Source organism: Onychomys torridus, chromosome 7, assembly GCF_903995425.1.
Source record: "Onychomys torridus chromosome 7, mOncTor1.1, whole genome shotgun sequence".
Classification (NCBI taxonomy): domain Eukaryota; kingdom Metazoa; phylum Chordata; class Mammalia; order Rodentia; family Cricetidae; genus Onychomys; species Onychomys torridus.
The window spans coordinates 88,251,155-88,265,459 of NC_050449.1; the positions used below are offsets into that span (position 1 = coordinate 88,251,155).

At 45.1% G+C, this 14,305-nt stretch overlaps 1 protein-coding gene across 1 annotated transcript in view; it reads left to right on the top strand.

Moving 5' to 3' along the window:
• The window catches only part of Pcolce2 (procollagen C-endopeptidase enhancer 2), a 52,505-nt gene extending 38,961 nt beyond the window's left edge, over window positions 1-13,544 (top strand). The window contains exons 5-9 of the mRNA XM_036194330.1: window positions 893-1,029; window positions 4,098-4,252; window positions 10,953-11,036; window positions 12,607-12,774; window positions 12,971-13,544. Of these exons, the coding sequence (XP_036050223.1) occupies window positions 893-1,029; window positions 4,098-4,252; window positions 10,953-11,036; window positions 12,607-12,774; window positions 12,971-13,101 (675 nt within the window). The 3' untranslated portion in view covers window positions 13,102-13,544. The remainder of the gene's footprint in view (window positions 1-892; window positions 1,030-4,097; window positions 4,253-10,952; window positions 11,037-12,606; window positions 12,775-12,970) is intronic.
• The last annotated feature ends 761 nt before the right edge of the window (window positions 13,545-14,305 follow it).

A 14,305-nucleotide genomic window follows, 5' to 3' on the forward strand; every position in this document is an offset into this window, starting at 1 on the left:
CAGCTGAGTGCCACGGGTGTTAATGACCCAGGGAGATTTTTTTTTTTTTAGATTTACATACTGAAAATGTTCCTAACAAAACTGCTTGTAAGGGGGACAGTAGTGGCTTATAAAATTAAAATGTGCTGTTCACGTGAATGATTTAGGACACTATTCTTAGTACTAGAGCAAAAAAGAAAAAAAGAGGAAACTTTTAATACTCACACTTGTGTATGATGCTTCTATGAAACCCCCTCAAAACTCAACCGTACCCCACGAGACTGTGCTTGGCGTGTGCACCGTGTGCACCACTCTTTAGCACCTCTAGTCTGTTCCCACGTCCCCGAAACTTTCATCCCCAAATTGACTCCTTTCCATGTGATTAGAATGTTTGTCTCCTCTCAAAAGGAGAAATCTACACACCTTATGACCACACACCATGCACACGTACCACAAGCAGATGATAATAGGAGGTACATCTTACTACTTTTGATTTTTGTTAATTTTTTTCCCAGAGAAGAACGGATTTGGTATACAGATCCCTTTATCACCCCAGCACACACCCAGTTATCCAGATAGAATCCCCCTTTTTATTCTTTTTCTGTCTAGCTTTATTGAGGTATAGTTGGCAAATAAAAACTGTATATACCTACAGTATATAGTGTGATGCTTTGGCAATGCATCTATTGTGAAATAGTACAATTAAACTAATTAGCATATCCTTCACTAGGCGTAGCTAACACTTGTGGTTGTACACATTGACAGCGTGTAAAATCTAGGTTCTCTGCAGTGTTCAAGAGGACATTATTATTATTTGCAGTTGCCATCAGAGATCTCCAGCACCAATTACAAGGGGATCTCCACTCGAGGTGATTCAGGTTATTGACATTTCCATGCTGTGCTTTTCCTGAAGCTTATAGAGCTAAAGTTTGAGAAGTTTGATGTTGAGCGCGATAACTACTGTCGCTATGACTACGTGGCTGTGTTTAACGGTGGGGAAGTCAACGATGCCAAAAGAATTGGAAAGTACTGTGGTGACAGTCCACCCGCGTAAGTAGTGTCTGTTTGTGTCACTGATGTTTTAACGACTCTAAACCTACGTCCTACTAATCTCCCTAATTACCTTTATGTTCTGGAAAACTGTGTGCTGTTGTTTGTTGGCAAAGTTTTGGGTCCCATAACAGTGGAGCCCTGTCCACCAGCAGCAGCAAAGACCAGCATCCAAACATGGAGTCCAGCAGCCTCGTGGACATATAGAGGCAGGGTTGATGGTCCCCAGGGCCAGTGTCACAGACCTGTGACACCTGTGTCACAGACCGCCTAAAGGGAACTCAAGCATCAGGAAGAACGGGAACTCTCGAGAAAAAAAAAAAGAAAAAGAAAAAGCCAGGGGCTTATTTCCCTAGGAGGATCTGCATTGCGTTCAAACACCTGTTCCTCCAGTGTTTATCAGAATTCTGGAAAAAAACATATTGGCTTATGTTGGGGGCTAGACTGGATTGGTGACTGTCCATCAGCCCTGATGACGGGATGTGGGCATTTTGCCCCTCATCTGGCCAGAGTCATGCCAAGCAAGGCCAGCTACAGACTGGGGTGAGGGTCTGGCAGGAGTAGTCTGGAAACTGGCACGTGACGTGCCCCACTCCCACCCCTGTTTGTATGTGGTTAAATGTTCCAGACACTGGGATGTGAAATACTTTGTTTGCTGTCCCAGGATGTACCTCGCTAAAGGGGAGCTTGAACTATTCTGGTTTCCCCGTATTCTGCTGGCTGATGTTTATGCCTTTTTTTCTGCTTTCCCATTAGAAGGGTCTATGAGGAACTGTGATCCTAATAAAGCTGTGGGCCTGGGTCATCAGCCCCTGCAGCACCCCGACCCCAGCTTTTGACTCTTTCCTTTTGCCATCATTTTATTCTTGATTGTCCCCAGTTTACCCTCGAGACTGTCCAGAACCCCATACAGCTGATCAGGGTCAGACTTCTTTCTCACCTCATAGGAAAACAAAAGAAAAAACAAACAAAAACCTAATGCTCAACCATCTTGAATGATTTCTGTGACCTTTTCTGCTCCCGGCATCCATTTTGGATGCAAAGAATGTATTTTCTCTATTTTCTGGACACTGTCTCTGTCACTAGCTCAGCCATGCTAACTTGGGTAGCAGCGGGAGAAGCTAGGCCTCAAGCACATCTCCATCAGATACAGCCTCTGGATTTGTCATTAGCTCAGCTTCTCAGCCCATGTCTGGGTGAGATCTTGTTATTATTCCTCATTATTCATCACATCAACTTGTGGATGCAGCACTTGGTCCTCAGGGCACTGTGATCCTGTTACATTTCCACAAAGCACCACAACAAAAACCCACTTCTGTTACTAACATACTCTTCCTTGAAAAAAAAAAAAAAAAACAGTTTCTGATCCAAGGTCTCCCAGCTAGTTCAAAGAAAAGTCAGGCCACAGTCACCAGAATGACATGTGCCTGTGTAGAAGGCCAGCCTGACTGGATTTCCATTGTTTCCTGTAGGGCAGGCTTGTTGCAGTTTATCATTTAAACAAGATTCGTGGGTTTTGTTTGTAATTGTAGGTGAGAATCATGTAAAGGAAAGTTTTAAAAATTTCTTTCTTTCTTTTCTTTTTTTTTTTTTTTTTTTTTGCTGTTTGTTTTGTTTTTTGAGACAGACAGGGTTTCTCTGTGTAGCCCTGGCTGTCCTGGAACTCACTCTGTAGATCAGGCTGGCTTCGAACTCACAGAGATCCTCCTGCCTCTGCTGCCTGAGTGCTGGAATTAAAGGTGTGCTCCACCACCACCTGACTTACTTCGTTTTTTTCCTAAGGAAGTTAAAATATTTCTGTTAAAGGCTCGAATCTCTGAAGCATCATTTACATGTCCTAGCTGCTTTGGGGATGGGAAGTGTGGATGTAAGTCATGAGGCTCCTTCTCTTGGTCCCACTCTGGCTTCAAAAGGTTATTGTCAAGACAGGGGCAGTCCACCATTTCTCCAGCTGGTCCATTTCAGTGTGGATCTGCCCGCTCACAGTAGATGGTACAAAAGTGAGCTGCTCAGTATGGACTGTCCAGGCTCCAATCCTATGACCAGAGGGATGGCCCAGAAAAGAACTTTCATCAGATCACTGACGATTCAATCCAATAACTTGTTTAATCTTTTCCTACTTAGGAATTAGTTCTTAAATAAAATTAGCCAAACAGCGTTGCCACCATTGTTTAGGAAATAATAGCAACTTAGATGAAACAGACACTTCGTACAGTTATTCTCGAAGATTCAGAGGGCCTTCGAGGCTTAGCATCATCTCTGTCCCTGTAGTTTCAGCTCACCGACAAGCTGGAGCTCTTCATGGCTGCCAATCGGTAGTCACCTGCTCTCTTTCTTATCAGCATTTCCCTGGCCGGGATTAGAAACAGAAATGTCACCTTTGCAGGCAGGCATTAGACCTCCCTTTAAAAACCAAGATGTGGTCGCTCTGAGCCCTCTGTCATTAGAGCTGTACCTCAGATTCTCCACTACCAGCAGCTGGTGTGAGTCACAGCCTTAGCTTAGACTCACGAGTCAGGCATAGGCTGAGGACTTGTACGAAGAGCCATAACACCATGCTCACTCTGGTCCCAGTATCTTTCACTGTTTCTAGAATCACTGGGCCCTAGGTTCAAATCCTGGTTCCCACATGCCGACCGCAGGACCTTGGGAAGGTCACTGACTTCTAGGTTCAGTTGCCCATTCTACACAAAGAGGATGATGGCAGATAGGGCCCTTGTGAGGGTGCAGTGTTGGGGCTTCCATTGTTTTTCAAGTGTTTTGCATTTTAGGTTTATAGCAAGTTGCTAATCTATTGTCAAAAACAAATAGAAAGCTAGAAGTTTTAGCCAGGCATGGTGGTGCGTGCCTTTAGTCCCAGCACTTGGGAGGCAGAGGCAGGAAGGTCTCTCAGGCAGGAAGGTCTCTGAGTTCAAAGCCAGCCTGGTCTACAAAGCAAGTTCCAGTATAGCTAGGACTACACGGAGAAACCCTGTCTCAAAAAACAATAACGACCCTGAAAGAAAGCTGGGAGATTTTGACATTTTCAGGGAGGTGCCACATAAACTGTAAATATGTTTCTCTCCTAGGCCGATCGTGTCTGAGAAAAATGAACTTCTCATTCAGTTTTTATCAGACTTAAGTTTAACAGCAGATGGATTTATTAGTCACTACAAATTCAGGCCGAGAAAAATCCCCACAACTACAGTCATGCCCGTTACCACCACTTTCCCCATAACTACAGGTAAGTTCTGCTGTTTGCAAGTTGGCACAGGTGCTTTAGAGTTCTAAAAAGAACTCTTTTGAGGGGGAAATTCTTCTTATTTTAAGGCAAAATAAGAAGGTACCGGAAACAGAAATAACTAGATGAAAACTTGTGTGAGATGATAATGAGATTTCATGGATCAAAGAAAAGCAGGTAAGATGCTTACCAGCTAGTGGTTTGCATTAGCCACAGGAAAACAAACAACAAACAAACAAAAAACCGATGGCCTCCTAATAATTACATACAAGGAAGCTGATTACAGTATAAACACTATCTTTGTAAACCCAGGGTTCCTTTACTGGTACATAGCAAAGCTCTTCCCTTCATTGTGTTTTTAATTAGCATAATGACTGGCACATATGTGTCTATAGTGTTTGATCCATGCACACAGTGCATGATGATCAAACCAGAGTAACTGGCATTTCTGTCTCCTTAAGTATTTGTTATCTCAGATATGAGCTCATCTCCTCTGGTTCTTAGAACATGTAATACGGGCTGGGGAGGTTCAGCAGGAAAAGGCTTGCTGTGTAAGGGGGTACCTGAGTTGGCTCCCTGGGACCCCATAAAGGTGGAGGGAGAGGGCTGACCCTACAGAGTTGTCCTCCAGCCTCTGCATACACATCTCCCCATAGGAAATACACATTTTTGAGACTTACTATTTTAACTGTATATAATACAATGAACTATGTAGTCCTGCTGCAGTGCTGTTGGATTCTAGAGCATTCCTCCTGTTTAACTGTAATTTGATGACTGTAGTCCTGGGTCACCTTTTCTTCCCTCTCCCTTCTCTCTTCCTATAGATTTCATTTTATTACATAAAATGCTATTTTAGGTTACTGTTCTAGGACCTTGACACCTGCTGGGTTTTAACAACTGCCAGGTTTAAGATTTCGTTTTCCTTTCGCGTGTCAGAAGATATATATATTCAAATGGAGAAGACCAAGCAAATCATTCACTGATTACAGAAGCTGCAGAAAGTGGTTGGGTCATGATGAACGCAGTGGGACCTGGTATCTGCTCCACCCTGTGGGAATTCAGGATCTCAGAAGCCTCAGGTTAGGGTGAGGAGTAAAGTGGTAGACCATGGTATAGACCTTCCTCCGTTAGGGTTGTCCAGAACACAGGCGTGCCCTGGAGGCTAAAGAAAGCATCTCACCAAATGAATGTAAGGTCAGGATTTTACAGCTTTATCCCTGTTAAGTTTGAGCTTTAAAAAATTGAGTTGAAGATCCTTTAGCATCAAATTAAACCATAAATGTAGCAAACTTTACCATTATAGAATATTACGGTTTTTTGTCTGACTTAGTTTATCCAAGTAGTTAAAGCTTAGCAAAATGAGCAGACCTAAAGAATCTAGACAAATATTACTTTCTCCGAGCACTCCACACATCGGCCTCCATGTGGCCTGGCTGGGCATTGCCTTATGTAGTGAACTATCTGGCAGACCCATGGTGCTAGTGGCTTTCTGGCTTTTAGCTCCAATTTGAACTTCCTCTAAAACTGCAAATGTGGATTGCAGTGAGCTCCCAAACATTCATGACACTTACAGGCAGACATTTGGGCCTCTGGGCCAGGGAGAGAGCTGTATGCAGAGTTAAGGGTCATGTATATGCAATGGGACTTCTAGGGCTGGAGAGATGGCTCAGTAGTTTAGATACCTGTTCTTCCAGAGTGCTTGATTTGATTCTCAGAACCCACAGGGTGTCTCACAACCATCCATAACTCCAGTTCCAGGGAATTCAACTCCCTCTTCTGACCACCAAGGGCACCAGACACACATGTGCTGCACATATATGCATTCAGGCAACAATATTTATATACATACAAATAAATGAATTTTTTAAAAAAGGGAAATATCTACCTTGGGAGAGATTCTAGTACAGAGAAGAAGAAGAAACTAGAACAAACCTTTGAGGAACTCTAACCTTAGTGGAGGAGGAGGAGGAGGAAGGACATCTGCAGACCAGGTGCTGAAGAAGATGCCTTCCGAAGAGGTAGTCAGAGCGTCTCCTGTTGATGAGACAATACAAGCAGGATTAAAATGCCCATGTTTAATACATGGCCAGGAGCTTTACAAAGTGATGCAATGCAGGCAGAAGCCAGGGTAGGGTGGGGACCATGTGGATCAAAATGAAGAAACAGAAAGTTCTAGCAACTCATAGCACACTCTTGGTCCCAAAAGAAAGAAGGGATTAAGAGGCAAACACATTAATGCCAGTGTGATACAGTGACTAAGGAATGCAGGGGACAGAAGGGACAGAGATGGGAAGGTCTGTCACAAAGACTACACACTCCATATCCGAAAGGATTGAACCAGAGAGGGTAGCCTCCTCCCTAAGAGAAGCAAAGCAAGAGAGTGTGTGGCTGAGGTGGCTTTGAGGGTCAGTGGAGACATCAAGGACATTTTCTGCTGTGACTTCTGTTCCCTCTGAACATAGGCAGGGTCACCTGCTGAGGCGGAGAAGATAAGCAGCAGCACTAGCAGCTAGGAGAGTGAAAGTCTGAGAAATGGCTGTGGAAATGGGACAGTCGGTTATATTACCAGGAGTCTGTCACTTTCTGGTGCACCTTTGAGACTCAGCTGACGTGACTGTGGGCAAGAAGAGCATTCTCCCGCAGGACCTCTGGGGGTTGAGAGAGGGAACGGGACAATTTAAATGATTGTAATGAAAATGGTTGACCAAGCAACAGACTGTAGAAACCAAGTGATATAACTAAGCAAGTCAAAACAAGCTAGGGTTGATTGGCTAGGGGCCATGTCAAAGCACCGACCCTCCAATGCTGGGATAGGGGAGCCATTAGACTACATAAATGAGCCTGAAAGAAAGGAGGCCACCCTGGATATTAGGATGTCTGAATTTGCCGTTTAAAAGATCAGCAATATGTGGTTTTGTATGAGGACATGTGAGCCTGGGTTTGAGTGGCAGATGAACCAGAGGGTAGCCCCTAATGAAGCTGAAACTGGATCATTCATGAAGATGGTGGAGCCTTGAGGGATCATCCATGAAGGTGGTGGATCCCTTGGAGATGGTATATGCATAGGGAGAAAGGCTAAAGGCCAGGGCCTAAGTTTATGAGTGCAGGAATTGAGATAAAGACCAGAGATTGTTGTAGAATATTAGTTTAAGATGTGTTACATTCATTTATGCTATGGAAAATTTGTTTAATGATGCAAAGACGTATTGCATTCTTTTATGTTGCCTTTGTTTATCTCTGTAAAGCTGTGTTACTTTGCCTGTCTAAAACTCCTGATAAAGAGCTGAACAGCCAATAGCTAGGCAGGAGAAAGAAATAGATGGGGCTGCCAGGCAGAGAGAATAAATAGGAGGAGAAATCTAGGCTGGAGCAAGGAGTGAGAGGAGAAGGAGAGGAGGACACCAGGGGCCAGCCAACCCAGCCACAGAGCCAACCACAGAGTAAGAAGGAAAGAAAGATATATAGAGAATAAAGAAAGGTAAAAAGCCCAGAGGCAAAACATAGTTAAAGAGAAGCAGGATAATTTGTGTTAGAAAGGCTGCCTTAGGCCAGGTATTCCTAAGTAAGAATAAGTCTCTGTGTATTTATTTGGGAGCTGGCAGCAGGGCCCCAAAGAGTGAAAAAAAAAAAAACAGTAGGTGGAGTGGTGTAGCTGTGACTCAAAGAGCAGAGGGCAGAGGTAGACCAAAAGGTAGCAAGCAGCAGAGTGAAGCACCCACGCAACTCCTAACAGATGTTCCAAGGCTGAAAAGGAGCTGGTTTCGCACAGTTCATCTGGAAAGATGCTTTCCTTCATCCCATATGCTACTGAGTTTTTCTGAGTTGTTAGGGAAGTTTAGTGCCCCAGTGAGCCGAGCACTCCTGGAACAGTGGTGTACTACTTTGCTGTCTGTTGCCATGATAAAACACTGACCCAAAGCGACTTGGAGTGGAAGGGTTTATTTCATCTTTCACTTCCGGGTAACAGTCCATCCCTGAGGGAAGTCAGGGCAGAACTCAAGGTAGGAAGCTGGAGGCAGGAACTGAGGCAGAGACCCTGGAGGAGCACTGCTTACTGGCTTGCTTCCCATGACTCACGCAACTTGGTTTGTTGTTGTTTTGTTTGTTTGTTTTTTATACAACTCAGGACCACCTGCCCAGCACTACCCATAGTGAGCTGGGCCCTCCTACGTAATCATTAATCAAGAAAAACACTAGGGCTGGAGAGATGGTTCATAGATTAAGAGTGCTGGCGCCTCTTCCAAGGGGTCCTGGCTTAGACTCTCAGCAACCACATGGTAGCTTTCAACTGTTTGTAACTCCAGTTCCAGGGAATCCAACCTCCTCTTCCGGCCTCCCTGGGCTCCAAGCACACATGTGGTATATACACATACATGCAGGCAAAACGCTCATACACTTAAAGTAACGTAAAGAAAACAACATGCCTCCAGAGGCTTGCCTACAGTCAATCTGATGAAGGCGTTTTTCTCAGTTGAAGTTCTTACTCCCCAGATGGCTCCAGCTTGTGACACAGGTTGACAGTTGACAAAGAACTAATGAGCACAAATGACAGGGATCCCTGCTGCTAAAATGTTGCTGAATTAAATAGTATGTTTAAGAAAAAGAGCCAGGGCTGGAGCGATAGCTCAGAGGTTAAGAGCACAGGCTGCTCTTCCAGAGGTCCTGAGTTCAATTCCCAGAAACTCCGTGGTGGTTCATAACCATCTGTAATGTGATTTGGTGCCCTCTTCTGGTGTGTAGGCATACATGCAGGCAGAACAGTGTAGACATAAACAATAAATCTTTAAAAAAAAAAAAAAAAAAAAGCCAAAGAAAAGGCACAAGAAGTACATATAGATCCAGGGACACACACAGGAATCCTATAAAAAACCAAAATCATGAAAAACAAGAGCTGCAGTATATACACAAAGGATCTATCTGTAAGGTTAAAAAAGTGCTCTGCTGTAACATGGTGAGACAACCTCCTTTCTGTTGACCGTCTACTGCTGGGCATGCAGCCTACCCTTAAGAGTTCATTTCCCCAGTGAGACTCCCCTGGAGAAACTAATTTCGGTGTTTCTGTTAGGGTGGGAAACTTCATAGATGGAGTAAAAATGTGACGGCCACCCCCATGCAGTAGTCTGGAAGCTGAGCCAAGGTGTTTCAGGCAGTGTCGGCTGGTGTGATGGGGCCTGGCCATCTGCTGAACGGAGCACTGTGTTCAGAGCCCAGGCGGCAGCTTACAGTGCAGCAGCACGCGGTGCAGCACAGGCCAGCACCGCCACGGACACCTCAGATCAGACCCCTGTTTTCTAAAACGGAATTAGTTTTCGGCCATTGTGCATTCAGGAACCTTTTAGCACGGCCAAGCTTTCTGCGACCCCCACATTCGGTTCCAGGGCCCCACATGAGCTGCAGTGCGGTCTAAGGTTTGTGTGGCTGTGCTAAATCACCATGTCCAAAAGCTACCAGGGGAGGAAAGAATTTCCTTGTCTTACAGCTTGTACATCTAGGAAAGGCAGGACAGGAACTGGCATGGAGGCCATGGAGGGGAGCTGCTTTCCTGGCTTGCTCCGAAACTTGCTCAGCCCGTCTTCCTGTACAACCCAGAACCACCAGCCCAGGGATGGCACCGCCTGCAGTGTGTGATCATTAATCAGGGAAATGCCCTACAGACTTGTCTATGTACCGGTCTTATGGAGGCATTTTCTCAATTAAGATTGTCTTTTCCCAGATGTGTCTCAGTTTGTGCCAGGGTGACAAAACCCAGCCAGCACAGATGCGCAGTTTAAGCTGTGAACTAGATGCCATTGTGGCCTCCCTCGTTAGGACAGATGGTCCCTACGACCATCATCCATTACCCACAGAACAAAGTTACCACAGGTTGAGAACAACTGTGGTTGTGTCTAATTTTACTTTTAACTTGTGACTCTTGATGGATGGAACTGATAACTGTGTCACATCCCAGCCCTTGAGATCCTTAAAGCCAATACTGGGTTCAAAATAAACACTCAATGATCTCTGGCGTCAAACCTAACACTTCACATGTGAAGAGCATCTGGATAGATGCCCATTTTAAGCAAGAACTGTTTACATATTGACACCAAGAAAACTCCTCTTGCCCTCGTGAGAACATAGAGAACACTCTAGTGAAGAATTAACCTGTGCTCTGGCAGTTCAGATTTGTGGTGCTGCTTTGTTTGTTTGTTTGTTTTCCCTAAGGTGGACCCACAGGTCAATTCTGCTTTAGTGTGGGGTTCGTAGAAAGCATCAGTCCTCAAACTGTGGGTCACGACCCCTTGTCAACCCTCTGCCTCTTTACATCATAACTAGCAAAATTACAGTTATGAAGTAGCAGCAAAAATAATGTTATGGCTGGGGTGTCACCACGACATGAGGAACTGCATTAAAGGGTCGCAGCATTAGGAAGGGTGAGAACCACTGATACAAAGAGAGAAGAGAACGAGCTAAATTTGGATCATCTTTGAGCTCAGGTTTAAAATTCAGTGGAGAGTTTTGAGTTCCTGTGAGAAAGAACGGTAGCTGGTAGCATGAAGAATTCTCTTGCGTGGTTCATAATGATTTCACTGCAGTGGTGGATTGGTGGCTCAGAGAAGTAAACAGTAATTTCAACTGACTAGATTCTGATATAAACACCAATTATACTTGAGTTCATTTTCCTGAATCTCATGACTCCATTCTTTGAATTTCTTCTTTGAATTAGGTTTAAAACCCACTGTGGCCTTGTGTCAGCAAAAGTGTAGACGGACGGGGACTCTGGAGAGCAATTATTGTTCAAGCAACTTTGGTAAGAAACAGAAACCAGCCTCTCTCTCTAATGAGAAACTTGAGACTATGCTTAATCTCAAAGGCACTCCCGTGACTTGTCTGGTGGCGGTTCAGCAACACCAATCATTTACCTACGGTACCATTGTCCTGTCCACCAGGGTGTGTCCACCTGTGTTCTTTGAACTGTGTGGCTTCACAGCAAGAAGAATAAGCTTTAGAAACAGTGCCCCCCTTTTCCCCACACTGGTTTAATAAGTTGACTTTTGGTACCTGACACTGTTACTCTATGTATTCTGGCTGATTTTGTGAAAAAGCCTGTATAGTCTTTCCATCGTATGTTTCTTTTTCGTACACCCAGAATGACTTTCTCACATCTGGGATTCAGCTTAAGTACATTAAATAGTTAAGTTCATATTCAAAAGCTGGCCTTTCCCAAAAAGAAATGCAAGTATCTTCTCAGCCATGTATTTCCAAAGTGCTCAGGTAAAATGTGAAAATCTGCCATCCATTTGAAGCTCTTGTAAACTGGACCCCGAAGCGGGGAGTGCTCAGGTGCCTGGGGTTCCTAAGGGATTTTCCCAATTAGAAACTTGCATCATCATGAAAAGCACTTGAGAACAAAAGATACCAAATTTAATCTTACCAGGAAAAGAAAGATGCTGCAGCCAGGTTCTCAAAAGCAAGTGTTCCGGCTCATTTTCAGTGCCCTAAGTGGTAACTCTGCAGCCCAGGGACTGTCTTGCAGGGAAGGGGTAGATTTCACTGCAGTTTTCATGCTGAGTTCAAATGACTGCATAGAAATGTAAGCAAATATTGCCAGGTGCATCTGCAACCACACCTGGGTTAGTCTTCTGTGGGAGACTGGAGAGGAATTGCCTTTCTATGTGTTGGGAGCCCCACCCCACCCCAATCTCCCTTGGCTACAGACTGACATTTTGCAGTGGACCTACAGTACCGGGATTCAAAGGAAGGTGTGCTAGGAATTCTGAATTTAGGAGCTTGGTGTATTATATAACATTGGGGGCTCACACTGCCCCAAGGCATTGTGACCTATGTCTAAAAGTAGATTTTGCCTATTGTCTGTGACTCACGTAGATGGCACAGTGAGCGGACATTATCACTGAGGGACAGCGAGTTCTCAGCTGTGGAGGGAAACACTCCCTGGGGACAGTTTTTGGTTATATTAGGGAATGCTACTCCAAGTACACAGCTCGTTCTTTGTTTAAAGTTATAGCTCAGTTCTCTACTCCGATCTTCTAAATGAGATAAAGAGGCTTGCTAAGTACTCACGAGTGAGGCCCATAACTCTCCTTTAAGTGGCCATCTATCCACATGGTAGAGAGGACATGTTAAGAGGGTCTCCATCTCAGCCACAGATTGCAGTTGGGAAAGCAGCTAGATGATTTTTCTCCTGGGAACCAACACCCAAGCGTGCCCCCATTATAGCCCCACAATCATTTTCTAACCTGCATTTTAGCGGCCAATTTTGAGAACTCTTTGATACTACATTTTCATTTCTGAAACCTAAGAGAATGAGAGTCACATTAGCTCTGTCTGCATCTCTGCCTTCACCGCCGGTTTTCCTCTAGTGTTAGCAGGCACAGTCATCACAGCGGTCACTCGAGGTGGCAGTTTGCTGGCCACAGTCTCAATCATCAGCATCTACAGGGAGGGCAACCTGGCCATTCAGCAGGCTGGCAAGAACATGAGTGTCAAGCTCACTGTGGTCTGCAAGCAGTGTCCACTTCTCAGAAGAGGTAAGGACGGAGCTGTCGCCTCTTCCCGGCTCCGAAGCCAAGAGGGAAGGAGACAGCCTCTGAGCAAGTCCTGGACCTTTCCAGGGAGGGGCTGGCGCAGGGAGTCAAGGCTAACACGTTCTGATGGGGAGGGACGCCTTTAGTCATGAACACGAAGGGGGAAAAACCATTCATTTTTATATTCTCTTTCTTTTAGGTCTAAATTACATTATCATGGGACAAGTGGGCGATGATGGGCGTGGCAAAATCATGCCAAACAGTTTTGTCAAGATGTTCAAGAATAAGAACCAGAAACCCATGAACGCCCTGAAGAACAAGCAGTGTTAGCCTGGGCCGCGTCGCTTCGGCTGCCCTTGTTCATCGCCTCTGAAAGATCTGTTCTCCCCACAGAGAGAAAGCCCACACAATTTAACGCTGAGCATTAACGCTGTGGGCCAAGCTCATCCTCACGTGATGGATGTGTGAAATCCCCACCCCCACCCTGTGTTGCTGGTGGAGGTCCTGAGCCTGCGCTGTGAGGAGCAGATATCTGAGGACCCTCCCACCCACTGCCTGAGAGGGCACAGCAGGAAGCGCCGGCAGCTGAAGCTTGTAATATACATCTCTGTAGAAAGATCCTCTCGAATTGAGTTCTAGGAAGAAACGGAAGGGATTTTATGAAGTGCAATATTTATAATGACGTTGGTTACCTTCCAGCATTCGTTCTGAGGTGTCACACGTTTCTCTTGCATTTTTTAAATCAGTGCTCAATAAAGTATTTTCAGTGATTACAAGGCAGCCAGTACACTTGTTCTCACGGGAAGTGCTGCTGCTGCGGAACCATCCTCTCCAACAGTGGTCAAGACGCTGTTTACACAAAGGGCTCTCATTGTAATCAGTGTAGAGTTGGCGGGAGTTCCAGGGATGAGTGACGTAATAATGACCTCTGTCTGCAGACCCAGAAAGGAGCCCCTCTGGGATCCAGTCCAAATTGTTTCATTGTCTCTGAAATGGAAGGTACGTATAGGGACTTCCTCGGAGTGCACTTCTCATCAGAGACAGGACAATCATCTCAGAGTCCTGATCTAAACCCAGTGTTCACAATGTCACTAGAAGAGTGTCCTCCTGCCCCAGGAGGAAGCCGCCTTCCCACCTAAAGCATTTAGTACTAAGAACTAATATTTAGGCTTGCGTTTGCTAGACTAAGCAATAAGGTAAGCTGACGGTTTAGCCGTGAACTCCAGGGCCCTTTCCCTGTCCATACCCATTTGATTGACTGTAGCAGCTGAGATGAACTGTTCAAGGGACGGCTCTGACTGCAAAGGGGTGACAGTCTGCCTTCTAGGACGGTGCTGGCCAGGGCTGTGAAAGAGGAACCCTATGGATGAACAAAGGCATGGCTCACAATGTTGCCTATGGTAGGAATAACATTTTAGAAATAAGGAAAACTCTTACCTTGGATGAAACTGGTAATTCCCAGTTCTTGATCTGACAAGCACTTATGTGGCAGAAAACTATTAATGTAAGCAGAAAAGCTGTTTTGGCAGCTGAT